Source organism: Vulpes vulpes, chromosome 11 (assembly GCF_048418805.1).
Source record: "Vulpes vulpes isolate BD-2025 chromosome 11, VulVul3, whole genome shotgun sequence".
Taxonomy (NCBI): Eukaryota; Metazoa; Chordata; class Mammalia; order Carnivora; family Canidae; genus Vulpes; species Vulpes vulpes.
In genome coordinates, this window is record NC_132790.1 from 81,355,358 (window position 1) to 81,368,944 (window position 13,587).

The 13,587-nt window shown below is 54.8% G+C and overlaps 1 protein-coding gene across 1 annotated transcript in view; it reads right to left on the minus strand.

Annotated features, from left to right (window-relative positions):
- Nucleotides 1-13,247, minus strand: part of RAB6B (RAB6B, member RAS oncogene family) — a 60,853-nt gene extending 47,606 nt beyond the window's left edge. Inside the window, exon 1 of the mRNA XM_026015539.2 lies at nt 12,844-13,247. Within this exon, the coding sequence (XP_025871324.1) occupies nt 12,844-12,913 (70 nt within the window). The 5' untranslated portion in view covers nt 12,914-13,247. The remainder of the gene's footprint in view (nt 1-12,843) is intronic.
- Nucleotides 13,248-13,587: the final 340 nt, after the last annotated feature.

Genomic DNA, 13,587 nt, shown 5'->3' on the forward strand with positions numbered 1-13,587 from the left:
GATAGGCATGGCTTATGTTACCCAGGTTGTCAGCTGAGGCCCAGTCAGAGGGGCCCTGTGACAGTAGACCCAAAGTCCTCATCCATGGGGTCATTGCTATGGTCTGGCCAAGAGGGCAAGCTCACTCAGGCAGATGGAGGGTGGCATCCAGAGTCTGTCAGAGGACCCTGGGCTGGACATCCATGGGTGCTGTCTTTGAGGTCTCCATGAGCATAGGGAACTGTTCTTGACACTCCTTTTCTTGCTCTCCTGTCCTTGGTACTCCTTCTTCTCCTGCTCTCCTATGTAAACCCTCACACAGCCTGCTCACTGCTGCTCAATTTGCTGCTTTGACAAGAGGGCAATGGGCACAATCCAAGCCCTTCATTATCTCACAGTTTCTGTGGGCAGGAGTCTGGGTATGGCTTATATGGGTCCTCTGCTCCAGGTCTCACAAGGCTACAATCAGGTATGAGCATGGTGTCAACACTTTTTTCTGGGGCTTGGCATCCAAGCTCTTCCAAGCGCCTGTGATTGTTGACAGAATTCAGTTCCTTGAAGCTGGAGGGCTGAGGCCCCCATTTTGTTGGGGCTGCCAGCTAGAGGCTGCTCTTATCTCCTAGAGGCCACCTCTTGGAGGTTCAATGCCACATGATCCCTCGCAGGCCTTCTCACATGTGGTAGCTTGCTTCTTTCAAGGCCAGCAAGAAGAATCTTCTACAGGAACAACCATGGGAAGGACATCCATCACCTCTGCCATACCATACTAATGAGAAGCAAGCCTTCGTTTCCATGTGCACTCAAGGTGAGGGGCTATGCAAGGGCATGCCTCACTCGGGGTCACCTGAGGTCACATGTGATCTACTATCTCATATTCACACATTTCTAAGAGACACCACCTCTACTCTTTACTAAGCCTCTGCCTCCTCTCCTACAGCGGTAAAATGGCTGGTCACCTGCAACAGAACCTCATGGGCAGAAGACAGAAGCTATCACAGCAGGCTTGAACAGAGTCTTGGGCGGAGGTTGGAAGCGGCAGCCCCTTGTGGCATCTACTGCACCATGTATTTGCATACTGCTCTGCAGAGTTCTTGCACACATCCAGCCCTCCCAAGCCAAGGTGCATGGACGAGCTGACACTGTCTGGATCAGAAAGCTGGCTTACAGTAGTCCTTCTAGAGCAGCCCCAGTAGTGCAGCGGTTTAGTGCTGCCTGCAGCCTGGGGCGTGATCCTGGAGACCCAGGATCGAGTCCCATGTCGGGCTCCCTGCATGGAGCCCGCTTCTCCCTCTGCCTGTGTCTCTGCCTCTCTCTCTTTTTCTCTCTGTCTCTATGAATAAATAAATTTTAAAAATCTTTAAAAACAAAAGTAGCCCTTCTGCTGCACGTTGAGAGCAGGAGACAGCTGGGTTCTGGCCCCCCATGTGGACTCTACCCTCTTCTGACATAGGTGGGAGAGAACCAAGGTGGGTGGTCGGTCTCTCGGGGGCATGTTTTCAGGCCTGCATTTCAGATTCTGATCTGGGCAGCAACCTGCAGCACTTTGGCTGGGTGTGGGGGAGGCAAGGAGGGCCTTAATGAATTAGAATCAGAGAATTTCTGGATCCTGGTGCTATAGGTAAGATCTGTTAATATTCTAAAAGTTTGGCTAATTTTAGGGGGGGGGGGTGCTTTTATCCCCTCCCTAAAAGGAAACCATTCTCAGAGGTTCTCTCTACTCAGAGAAGAGCCGAACTAAACAAAGATCTCCTGGTCCCAAGACTAGTCCCTACTCACAGCCGCCCAATCTGGGAACTGTAGGGTCCCAGTGGGGCAGAGGCACCCCACCTCAGAGAGGGAAGGACAAAGCTGAGTCGGCTCCAAGGCCCAGCACTGTGGCAGTGCTGCTGCTGGGCATCCTCTCTCATCCTCCATGACAAGGTAAGGGCCCTTCTCTCCTCGGCTGCTCTGCCTCGCTGGAGGTCATCAGCCTTCTGCAGCAGCAGCCCTGCTCCTCACCTTGTCCTTGACCCAACACAAGACAGGTCCCCTCACTCCTGTGCCCAGCACACATCAGTGCCTCCATTGAAAGGCATTCCAGTCTTTCATTCCATTTGGACAGAACCTGGGACGGATGGCCCCACCATCTAGAGCTGCAAAGCACCCCGGCTCTCCCAAGGCCCTGGTGCTGGCCCAGAAGCTCTGTGCCTGGCACACCTGGGTCTGCCTGTGTCTGGTGGGAGTGCCTCCCCACTCTGTCTCAGTGCTTCCACGGCTCTCCCTTCTCTATTCTTTCCTCTTAGCCCTCTCCTGTCACTGGACAGGAAACAAACAAGAAACACTTGTTTGAGATGCTTCGCTTTACTCTCTTCAGGCTGCACAGTGTTTACTCCCTGCTCATCAACAGGATCAGAATAGAACATTTTCTCCATGTCTCTGAATTAGTACACCATCCTCAGAGGGACTTGTCTCTTGTGTAAAGGGCACAGTAATAGTTCTCCAGTCCTGTACCAGGGATGACAGGTCTCTTGGTCCTGCCTCTGCCCCAGGAGCTGGGGCAATGAGGAGGGAACAGAGGGGGTTCAAATGGTCAGAGCTGCACTGAGCTGCTTTTGGCCAGCTTCTGGGACCATTTTTTTCCAGGCTAGCAACTCCAGGCAGGGGAGACACCTCTGCTGAGTGCTGAGCAAGGGAATAGGTCTCCTTACCCATCCTGACTTCAGACAATTTGGCACTGCTTACCGGGACCATAGGCAGTGACTAAAATGTGCTTGATTACTGATAATTAGAATATTCTTCACTCACCAGTCACACTAACAAAGATGCTTAGTAACTTCCATGGGCACTGCCTAGGCAGAAGACAGGAAGGACAGGGAGCAGAGGTCGCCAGGGCTTTGCAGGGTGAAACTGCAGCCCTTGAAAAGAGACCATGAGTTGACTCATGGGCAGGGGACTGCACCCATTGATCTGAACAGTCCACCCTCTCTGGGCCAGGCCTGGGTTCAGGACGGCAGTCTGCTGATTCTACTCTGGCTCCCTGGCTCTTGCCCTCTATTTTCTGTGCAGCCGGCCAGCTTGAGATTGGGTTTTTGTCTCTAAGACAGGGAGTGGGGCTCTCCCTTATACAGTGCTGTCCTCCCTCAAGTTCTCAGGCACCCCTAAGTTGTTGGGCAGCTAGATATAATTCCAAAAAGAAGAGCAAATGAATCATGGGAGAAAACAATGATGGTGGGTCAAGCATCTATTGGAAGAGGAGCCCAGCCAGGGAAGGAGTGATAAGAGGTTGCATAAAGGGCCAGGGGAGCTCACAAACCCAATGACCAGGGGGCAGGGGGAGCTCACACACCCAATAACCAGGTGGCTGGGGGCACAGACATCTAATAATCAACTTCACACCAGGTAGTACATCATGCCCTGAACAGGTAGCAGAGGTGAAGCGTCTGGAAGGGATACCAGCAGCCCTGGAGCACCCCCTTTGGCCAGACAGAAGCAGTCAGGACACGCAGGGCATTGTAGAAGCAGGAAGGGCAGAGGAGGTCAAGGTGACTGGTTTGGGTACATCTGAGTATAGTATAGCATTGTAGAGAAGGACAAGAGCTCCTCCCCTGCCACCTTCCAATATCCTGGAGTTCTCACCCTATAAAGAACCAGGAAAATCTATGTGCCCAGAGGTCTAAATCTCAGGCACACAAACCTCCTCTATATTCCATCCTCTGACTCTTCTCCACATGGCCTGGTTCAGGCTGCCTGCATCTCTTGCCCATACTCCACCTTTGTCTTCTAATCCATGAGCATGTCCCTTCTTAGTCAAAACTCCTAAATGTGTCCCCGTTACCTTTAGGGAAGAACAAGACCCTGTGTATGGAAGCAAGGTTCTCTGGGGCCTGACCCTGCTCACTTCCTCAGGCTCAATGCTTTTTCCAACCATGCTCACTACCTCGCCCCCAACATCTATGCCAGAGTCCAGCCACCCTGAAATATGTGCAACTCCCCCCACTTCCCAAGCTCCAAGCTCCTCCCAGCCCCCTAGCCCTGGCATAGTCAGGCCATCTGCTTAAGATGCTTTCCTTGTGTGCCTATGAATTCCTGCTCACTGTGCAAAACCTCCTCTGGGAAGCCTTCCCTGACTGCCCCCAACCCCAGGGCACCAGCAGACCATGCCCACAGCCTTATTTGCGTGCTTAATAGTCATGTTACCACTAGCTGAGATTTATTACCTGCTTACCTCACTAACTACTGTTGTAATCACAACATGGCAAAACCTCTGCCCCTGTCATCTACCCAGGCTCTGCTCCTTGTCCTTGGGGGAAGTTACAGAGCTGTGAAGAAGAGGTACTCTTCCTGTGAGCAGCTGTGGGGGCCCAGCAGAGCAAGGCTGGGTGAATCTGTCCTACTTCCTACTGGGATGGGCAGTGGAAAAATGCCAACTAGGGAGTCCAAAGCCTAGGAGCTATTCCCAGCTCAGCAGTAAGCAGTCTGAGCCCTGCAATCCATGCAAAAGCCTTCCCCTCTCAGAGATGCACTTTCCTTCATCTTTAAAATGGTTATGCAGCTCCACTCATCACATCACAAGGATGTGGGCTCTGCAGCTCACTACACAAAAATGACCCATCAGTGAGTCTCAAAAACCTCCACTCTACCCCTACCTCTTTCTCCCTCATTCATCTACAAAGGCGGGGGGGGGGGGGGACTGCTGTCACTGGTTCACTAACAAAATTACCTATCACTCGAGCATTTACCAAGTGCCATGTATTGACATATTTGATCTTTGTGCAACTCCAACAAGGTAAGGATTACCCTGCTGTCTGGAAAGGAAAATGAGCTTGGGGTGGTCCTGTTATATCTCAGCACCACCCAGGGAGTGAGGAGTGGGCCTGGAGTGGAAGTATAGGGCTCAGGAGCACCAAGTAAGTGATGGGGCTGGAGCAGGAGCTAAGGTTGGTCTGGTGGGGATACTGCATATCCCACTTGGCGCTAGCCCTTTCCCAGACCTCCCTGCTTACCACCCACCCACCTGACCTCAGAAAGAAGATCCTGGAGTAGAAGTACCTGGGAGCTGTCACCTGTTCTGCTGTCCCCACCAAAGGTCCTCTCTGTATGGAATAAAACGCATGCCAGCAGGAAGGGCAGGACAGTCCCCTCCCTGTTGCCTGGCAACCTGAGTCAAACACACCATGAGAAGAGATGAGCCACAGCACCCTGGGGGCACACAAGGAAGGAGGGCCAACAATGCTCTTCTCCCAGGAGAAGAGGCAGCTGGTTGGAGAGGACCCTGCACTGAGGCCTGGCGAGGGAAGTTCTGGGGGAAACAGTTAGCAGAGGCCCTGATTACATGCCTTCATCTCTGCAGCCCCTCTGACCTTACTAGCCAGCAGTGCTTTCTCCAGGCTGGCAGTGTTACTAGCTTCATACCCTGAGCTGGCGCTGAATTACAGGACCAGAGTTAGAGCTTCATTGGCCTGAGTGGCCATCTAGTCCAGCAGCCTTTGAGAATATATTGGGAAAGCCAGAGAAAGGCTGGGGCTTAACCAACCACAGAGGCTGCTGGTGGCTGACCCAGAAGAGAATCAGGGTCTCCAGGGCCCTGATATCTCCAGGTCTGAAGAGAGGATGAGGCCAGGAGAAGGGCTGCCCCAGAACAGGTGGGAACAAGCTGCTTAGTCTGACTGGTTCTCCCTGCTTAGGAATTAGTTCTCTGCTAAAACTGGGATGGCATCTGCCTCCATGACAGTGCAGGGATGACTTGGGAAGGCTTTAGCTATCCCTACAATCTCTACAATCAACTCCCTTCAAACCACCTCAAATAAGTAGTTCATTCTGCATAAGAAAGGAATGTCTGATACGCAATCCAGCTCCAGGACTCCCACATGGAGACCCTGCCTGCTTCTTAGAGCAATCCCCCTGACCTCCTCACCAGCCTAGGGGAATCTAAGGCCTCTTCCCATGCACCCCCATGCTGTGATCCACTGGCTCATCCTCAGCAAAGAGCTTGGCACATAATTCCACAGGAAATATTTACAGCAGACCTCGTGTCTATAAGGCCTCAGTGTTCTTTTGTCCTCTTACCCTACAACAGGGCCTGAATCTGCCTGTGAGGCATGAGGTCCAACAGATCACTCTGGGTTTCTCATAGTGACCTGGGTTCAAATTCAATGCTGCCACATTAGCAGCATTGTGAGTCCGTGGCCATGACCAGCTCTGCCTGAGCCTCTGTCTCCTGACCTGCAAAACAGGGAGAATTCCACATCTATCTTAACATACTGGGGAGAAAGTACCCCGTGTAGAGCCTAAATGCCACCTGAGATTAACTGGAGGAAAAACACAGAAACCCATGAAGGTCAGCTCCATTTTCTAGGAAAGACAGACTTGTTCTGGACCCCTACCCATCTAGTACCCTCTCTATGCCCTTAGGATGAAGAATCCTTCCTAGGTGTGGATGTGATTCCCTCAGAATAAAGTCCCAGCTCATGGCCAATCTCTGTGACTTGCCCTTACCTCATTTCTAGCCACAGGGGAAATCGGGTGAGCCCAGTTAACCCAATATTGGAAGCTCCTTTCTCTGGGGAAATCCCAAGACATCATGCCCCTTCACCAACTATCCTTCCGAGTCCTGGAAGAAAGCTGTGGTCTTTAGCACAGAAGGCACACAACTCAAGTCTTCCTCTCACTGTCCACAGTACCTGCTGGTGCCTTAGGCTGCCAGTCTTCAGTGTGTTTCCTGGGAGTAACCTTTGCTTTTAAGACTCTCTTCTGCCCAAAGGAGCAGGGTATCATCTGTTTTCTCCTGGACCCTAGCCTGTCCCTTGGATATGTCCCCACCTGGGAATAGGTGGTGCCTGGCCCGGGACATGTGGTTGAATTACCTGGGCTCCCACTGGTCTTGTTACCAAGAGACCAGGATAAATATGCTTTTTTAAAAACTAAAAATAAATCACTTCACTAACATGACAAAGCATTCACAGCAGTGAACATTTACTTTTTAAAAAATCCCACTTAGTTTAGGGCAATAGTTACAGAAATAGGAAAAAATGGAAGTTTCAAGCCTTAAGATACAGCAATGAACTCCTCCTAGGAGTTCACAGGGCATTATGAATCTTTATCCTCTCCTTTCCTCTCTCATGAAGCAGGGGCTCTGCTGGGGGCCCCATTTCCTGGTGCACATCTTTTTGGCTCTAACAAAAGCTGCTCATCTCAGGGCGTGGCTGGTACTTCTCCCTGACAACCTCCCCCATCTCCTCTACTCTGTGCTGACAAATGGAAAAGGATGACAGACAGATAGTTGAGGAAGGTGCCCAGCCCAGTTTTTCGGGCAGTCCACCCCTGATGTCTATAGATTTTGCTGCTCACCCTAATCTCTTCTCACCTTGATCAATGGTTCTGCCCAGCAATTTCTCTAACTTATTTACACTGAGACCAAACAGCCCTGCACATTCAATGGTTCATTCATTCAGCAACAGTGGAAGACACAGAAGGCAGAGGACTGGAAGACACTGCAGCCGGGGTGGACGCAGATGGTACCATTCGCAGGTCTGCCCCGGGCCAGTTTGCAAGGTCAGGGGAACACCTATAAGGGTAAATATTCATGGGCTGACTTTAGGGATGTGATAGATAACAAAAGAACGATGAGGTTATTTGGTTGTATTTTAATGGGACTGATTGTAATTTGGGGGCTGCAAATGATAATGATTATCAGATCATGCAGAACCAGAGTGTATTCTAATGGTCTCGTTTTTCTCTTCTGGTTAGTTCTCTTGTCTCTGACCTCAGCATTGAGGGTACTATGCTTGTCTTATGCCAAGTACAGGTTAATTCTCACCTTGGGGTCTCATCTGATTCTCTCATCTCATGCACACCTTCCTTACACAAATAAAGCCAATATTCTGGGTCCATACCCAACACCCAAGGTTTCCCCCATCATTCCAGCCACTGCGGAAGGGAGGGAAAAAATTGGGAGGAGAGAAAACAAGACCAAGAAGCTGAGACACAGGACGACTGGTGATTTACCTCAGATCTCCAAGTGAGCTCTGGCAACATCCGGTTTGGGCGCCTCCCTTCCTTCCCACCTCTGGTGGCCCTGCTGCTTTCTCCTATTTCTTTAGAGAAGGTGGTGGGGAGGTGGGTACCCTGAGAATGTCAGCTTTTGTGAGATGAACTATGGATTGGGCACGATCAAGGCTAAATGCTCCAACCCTCTGTGAAAGATTAAGTGTTGCTGGTAAAAATCTCCGGGCTTGGGAAAGCAGCAGGTGTCAGGATGAAGAATCCTGTTTCAAAGCTGCCTTGACTCCCCTGGCTTTTAATCTACTGAGGGACTATCAGGACATATCACACAGCGAGGATAATCTCATCATTTTTAAATGCAGATATTTAAGGAGCACAAACTCCCTGTAAAAGGGAAGAGGGGAAAGGAGCTAAGACCTTGTCCTCTTAGGCGCTTAAATTTCCTTTAAGGGGCTTAAAAATTCAGTTAGGGGTTTTGTACCTGAAAGAGCTAATAAACACGTAAAAATCCAGAATAACTGAAACAACAGAGAGGTCATGGGGCAGCATGTGATTGTGTTTTTCAAATACTCAGAAAGAAACCAAAGCTATGCCATGGTGAGTGTCCAGATGGGCCAGGCACAGCAGAATGAGTGGATCTGGGAGGTAGCAGGGAGCAGACTTCCAGGATGGGCTTCAGGTACAATGCCCAGGTCAGCAAAGGGCTCCCCATGTGGTTATGGATGGTGTGTGGGGGGATGGCAGGGGTCAGGCTGGGCCAGGCCCTAGGCAAGGCAGGGCAAGCCTCTGGGCAGTGTGTGTGTGTGTAGGGGAAACAACCACTCCTTAACCCAGAGGAATGAGATGAAGTGGGGGAAAGCCCCTTCTCAGCACTAGGAAGCCAGACACCCTCATCCTCCTGCTCCCCATCCCAGCCGTTTTTTCTCCAGAGCAGGATGAAGAACAGACAAAGCTCCCTGGAGAGGGTGGGCCCCTTCACTCAGCCCACCGGAGTACCAGACGGCTGCCTAGAGAAGCATCTCCTCCTCTGAAGTCTTAGGAGCCATCTCTGACACCTGCCCACAAAGGTGGGTGGGACGCCCTGCTATGTGCTTTCACAGCAGCTGTTCTTCTCTTGTCATAGCTTGCACAGACCTTTACTATAATTATAGCCACAAATGTCTGAACTCCCCAGTGGACCATAAATTCTATGATGCAGGAATACACTCAAAGACCTGACTAAATGAATAAATGGATGGTGGAAAGAGGAAGGGAAAGAGGGATGTGTGGGAGAGAGAGGGATAAGTGAACAAATGACTAAATAGTCAAAGGCAGCTGTGCACAGTCACTGTGTTGCACAACTCTGGGGACGCCATTCACATGGTGCTCACTATGGTGAGCAGCACAATTGCCAGGGACAAGACAGAGAGGAGGCAGGTTAGAGGGACACGCTGTCTGGTGACCTCAACCTGAGAAAGCAGATCAAACTTGTGGCGGGCCCTCAATCTTTCTGCTTTGGGCAGAGTAGTCTCAGAGAATGGAGATTAGAAGGGGCCAGAACACTGGACAGGCCTATCCGCCACATCCCTAGTCCCCATGACACACCCAGATGCACCCGAGGGAGGCCTAATGCCCCACTCCCACCCCCGCAGAACACTATCAGAACTTAGGAGGAAGATGTGTCCCCCCAGAGGAGGAAGACCTCCTCTCCTTCCTAAGACACCAGTTCATGCCTGTATTCTCTGGATGTCACCAAGTGTTGCAGTTGGGACCAGTGTGCCTCATCCTCCATCGAATCCCCCACCACTGCCATTAGCATAAGAGCATGGCCAGCAGGCCCAGTGACAGCCATCTGAACACCAGCAGCACTGCACAGCCTTCCTCTCATTCTGGAACCACAGCCCTTTCCACAGTCCCACCCCCTGCCAGGCTGACATTGTCAGTCAGCCTGTATTCCATGGTCTAGGGGACAGCAGTCATTCTGCTGCCAAGAGGAGGGCTTTCTTGTGGGCTAGAGGTATTCTCTCTAGCGTGGTTCCTTAAGGGCTTCCTACTCAAACCAGATCCTGGTATCTTTGAAGGGTTGATTCTGAATTATCTGTTCCAGGTGTCCTCCTCATCACTGGGCTCCAGGTCAGGTACTCCTTTTTGGAATCCAGGTGTCCTCATCCACTAGCCTAGGGAGATGGCACCATTATACCACCCACAAGAAACAAGAAAAGGCCACATTCCTCCAGCCCCTTCCCCTGGCTTCTATCCAGGGGAGTCAGCTCATATAGGTATGCTTCTCTAGATGGCTTCTGTCAAGCTCAGCTGACCCAAGTGTCTCAGCTAGAGAAGGTGAAGGACCTCTGAAGTCACATAGGGAGAGAGAACCAGGGTAGAGGGAGGGCCAGAACTCAGGGGCTCCCTACACTGCATAGGCTACAGTGACACAAAGGACCAACACAGACAAAACTGTGTGCAGGCAAGACAGAAGCAGTATCTCCGAAGGCAGTTCCCCCATCCTACCAGGCTCTGGGATGCCTATGTCCCCCACCTAATTTCGGGGCCCCAAAAGCCATGTAGAATATGAAGTACACAATCCACTACACAGTCTAGTGGGAGAAGGCTTCTCAGGGCCCAAAGGCTCCCAGCCAGAAGGGACCAGAGTGGCCAATAGCCAATCCCATTGATGGCAGAGCCTTTCATCTCTAATGACCTGTGTTCCAAGGGTGGGCCTACAAACCCTGTCCCCAGCCCAAACAGCTCAGCATTCCCCCCAGGTCATCCAACACGGCCACAAGGCTGCCCAGAGGGTGACAATCCTTACCTCAACTCAGGAGGGCTCCCCAATTCTCCATCTCTCTGATTCAAGGTCATCTTAATTCCCAATGACATGCTGACAACTGGGAACAGGAGATGTTGGTTCCAGCCCCTGAAGTACTAGTAACTCACCCTGGGACTCTCCATAAGTCCTCCCCCTCCCTGGGGGTCAGACTTCTTATCTACAGATGCAGAATGGGGACTCCATCTCTGAGGCCTTAAGCTCTCGTTTCTGTGATTTAGGAACAAAGGGGGTTTGCATGGCTCCTCAGGGACCTCAGCCCATCAGAGATTCTGAGGGAGTCCAGAGTTTTCACTCAAATTCACAAGAGGCATTCTCCTCATCAGAGCCCTGGTCTGATGGGCTGAAACATGTTCAGACTGGGAACAAAACATGTTTCTTGAGAACTAACTTAACAGAGCTAAGGCCCTTTGAGAAGCACTGGGGAAATGTGAAGGACTAAGAGAACTGCCCTCAGGCAACCATTTCACAGAGACAGAAACTGAGGCCCAGAGAGGCCTGGAAATCTGCTCGAGACAACACAAGCAGGAATTCAACTCCCAGGCTGTCTGGTCAGAGTTCTCTCCCAGGGCTTCAGGCTGGGTAAGAGTAGCACTGGGATGTGAAGACTCCTGAAATCCCTTCAGGCATAGTGAGCTCAGAAGCTGGATTCTGTTAAGATCAGAAACTCATAGTCCAGGACCCAGGGCTGGCTGGCTGAGTTGATTCTGTTCTGAAATGCCCAGCCTGGCCCCAGGATCCATCCCCACGTTAGGGCCTGACCACCTTCTGACATCCTTCTCTGAACCATCCACCCCAGGGAATGAGCAGCAACACAGAGGCCTGCCATGTGACCTTCACAACCCACTTGTACACGCAGCAGGGTAGCACTGTTCCCTGAGCCCATCAGGTCCTCCTAAGGTTGCCTGCGTCTTGGCCCCTTGGACAGGCATCAAACCACGTGAACTGGACTGGTGTGCAGAGCTAGAGCTGGGGATCCTGTCCCCAGTGACCGCCTTCTTCCTGAGGTGAGCTGGGCAAGACCCAGCCTGTCTCCCTGCAGCCCCAGGTGAGAGGCCTCTGGGGAGATGCTCTGAGGGCCAGTCCTTCCTACAGGTGTCAGCGGGATCCAGGCTCTTCCATCTGGTCCTCTCACCTCGGGGCCAACCGGGGCTTCTGAGATGCTGTCCCCGAGAGGCTGCCGGGTGGCAGGGAAGCCGCTGTCTCCCCCTCCCCCGCTCCCCCGCCCCTGGCCGGCTGCCACGGTGACCTCCCCTCCCCCAAGGCGGGCGGAGAGCCGGGAGGTGGGGGTGGGAAGACGCGTCTGCGTTCGGCGCTCCCGGAGGGGTGCTGGGAGGGTGCTGGGAGGCCAGGCAGGGCGTGCCGCCCGGTCCTTCCTCTGCCCAGCGCCGGGCTGCACCGCGTCCCGGAGCGAGGCGCCCCCACCATCCCCCAAATCCGCCTCGCACCGGGGAACCCTCGCTGTCCTCGCCCAGACCCTGGGCCCGAGGGCGCTCCCACACGCGGGCACAGGGCAGCGTCTAGAACCTTCCGCGCCCAGCCGGACGTGAGGCCGGGGGAGGTGGGCGCCCGCCCTTCCCACGGGAGACAGGTGTCGGCTTCCCCCGAGGCCGCCCGCTCCGGGGCCTGGCCGTGCCCAGCACGAAACATCTGCCGGGGCAGGGTCCGCAGGGAGCCCCCGCGGCCCGACGCCCGCCCGCCTCGTGCTCGGAGAGGGGCTCCGGCCCCCGCCCCCCGGCCCCCTGCCCGCGCCCCGCGCCCCGCGCCCCGCCACCTGCGCGGTCGCCCGCAGCCGCTGCCGCATTGCGAGCGAGCCCGCGAGCCCCGCCGCCCGCAGCCGCCGCCCTCGGCCTCCCGCCGCTGCAGCCCCGCACCCCTCCTCGGGCCGGCGCCCCCCGCATCCCTCCCCGGGGCCTCCCCCCGCCCGGGCTCGGAGGGGCCCTTCCGCGCCGGGGCCGGGGCCGGGGCCGGGGCCGGGGCCGGGGCCTCACCGGGCGGACGAGGGCGGCGGCGGGGCTCGACTCGGCGCCCAGCCAGAACCAGAACCAGAACCAGAACCAGAACCAGGGGGCACTTACCGCTCTGCTCCCCCAGGAACACCAACTTGAATTTTCTCAGCGGGTTCCCAAAATCTCCCCCTGCGGACATGGTGCTGGCGGCCGGGCCGTGCAGGCGGCGGCGAGGCGAAGGAGCGGGAGGGAGGCGGAGGGCGAGGGAGGCGGCCGCGGTGCGGGAGCCGGAGGGGGAAGGGCGGCTGCGCGCGTCCCTGCCTCCCGGTGCGCCCGGCCCGGCCTGGGCGGCGTGTCCGGCGGCGGCGGCGGCGGCGGAGGTGGAGGCGGCTGGGCTGGGCTGGGCTGGGCTGGGCTGGGCTGCCGCGGGGCGCGGGGCGCGGGGCGCGCTCTGGACGCCCGAGGCGCGGGGCGCAGGACGGCGCGGGGCGGAGGAGCGCTCTCCCGAGCCGCCAGCCGCCAGCCGCGAGCCGCGCGCCGCCGCCCCCTGCCGCCCGCCCTCCGCGGCCGCGCCTGCGCTCTGCGCGCTCCCCAGCCTCTGATGTCATGCGGGGCCCGCGCCCGGCCTCCGGGAGACCCGGGTCTCGCCGCCTCTCGTTGCCCCCCCCCCCCCGCCCCCCGCGTCTGCCTGCCTTCCCCGCTCTAACGCGACCCCTCCTTTGAATCCAGAAAAATGACACGAAATTGCCAGGGGACCTTTGTTTCTAGTCTTCCAGGTCCCTTCCTCCACCTCCCGCGACGCCCAGAGGGAAAGGAAAGGAGGTCGGGGGAGAGCCGGGTGGTGGGCCAGGGGCCCTGACCGGCCTGGCTGTG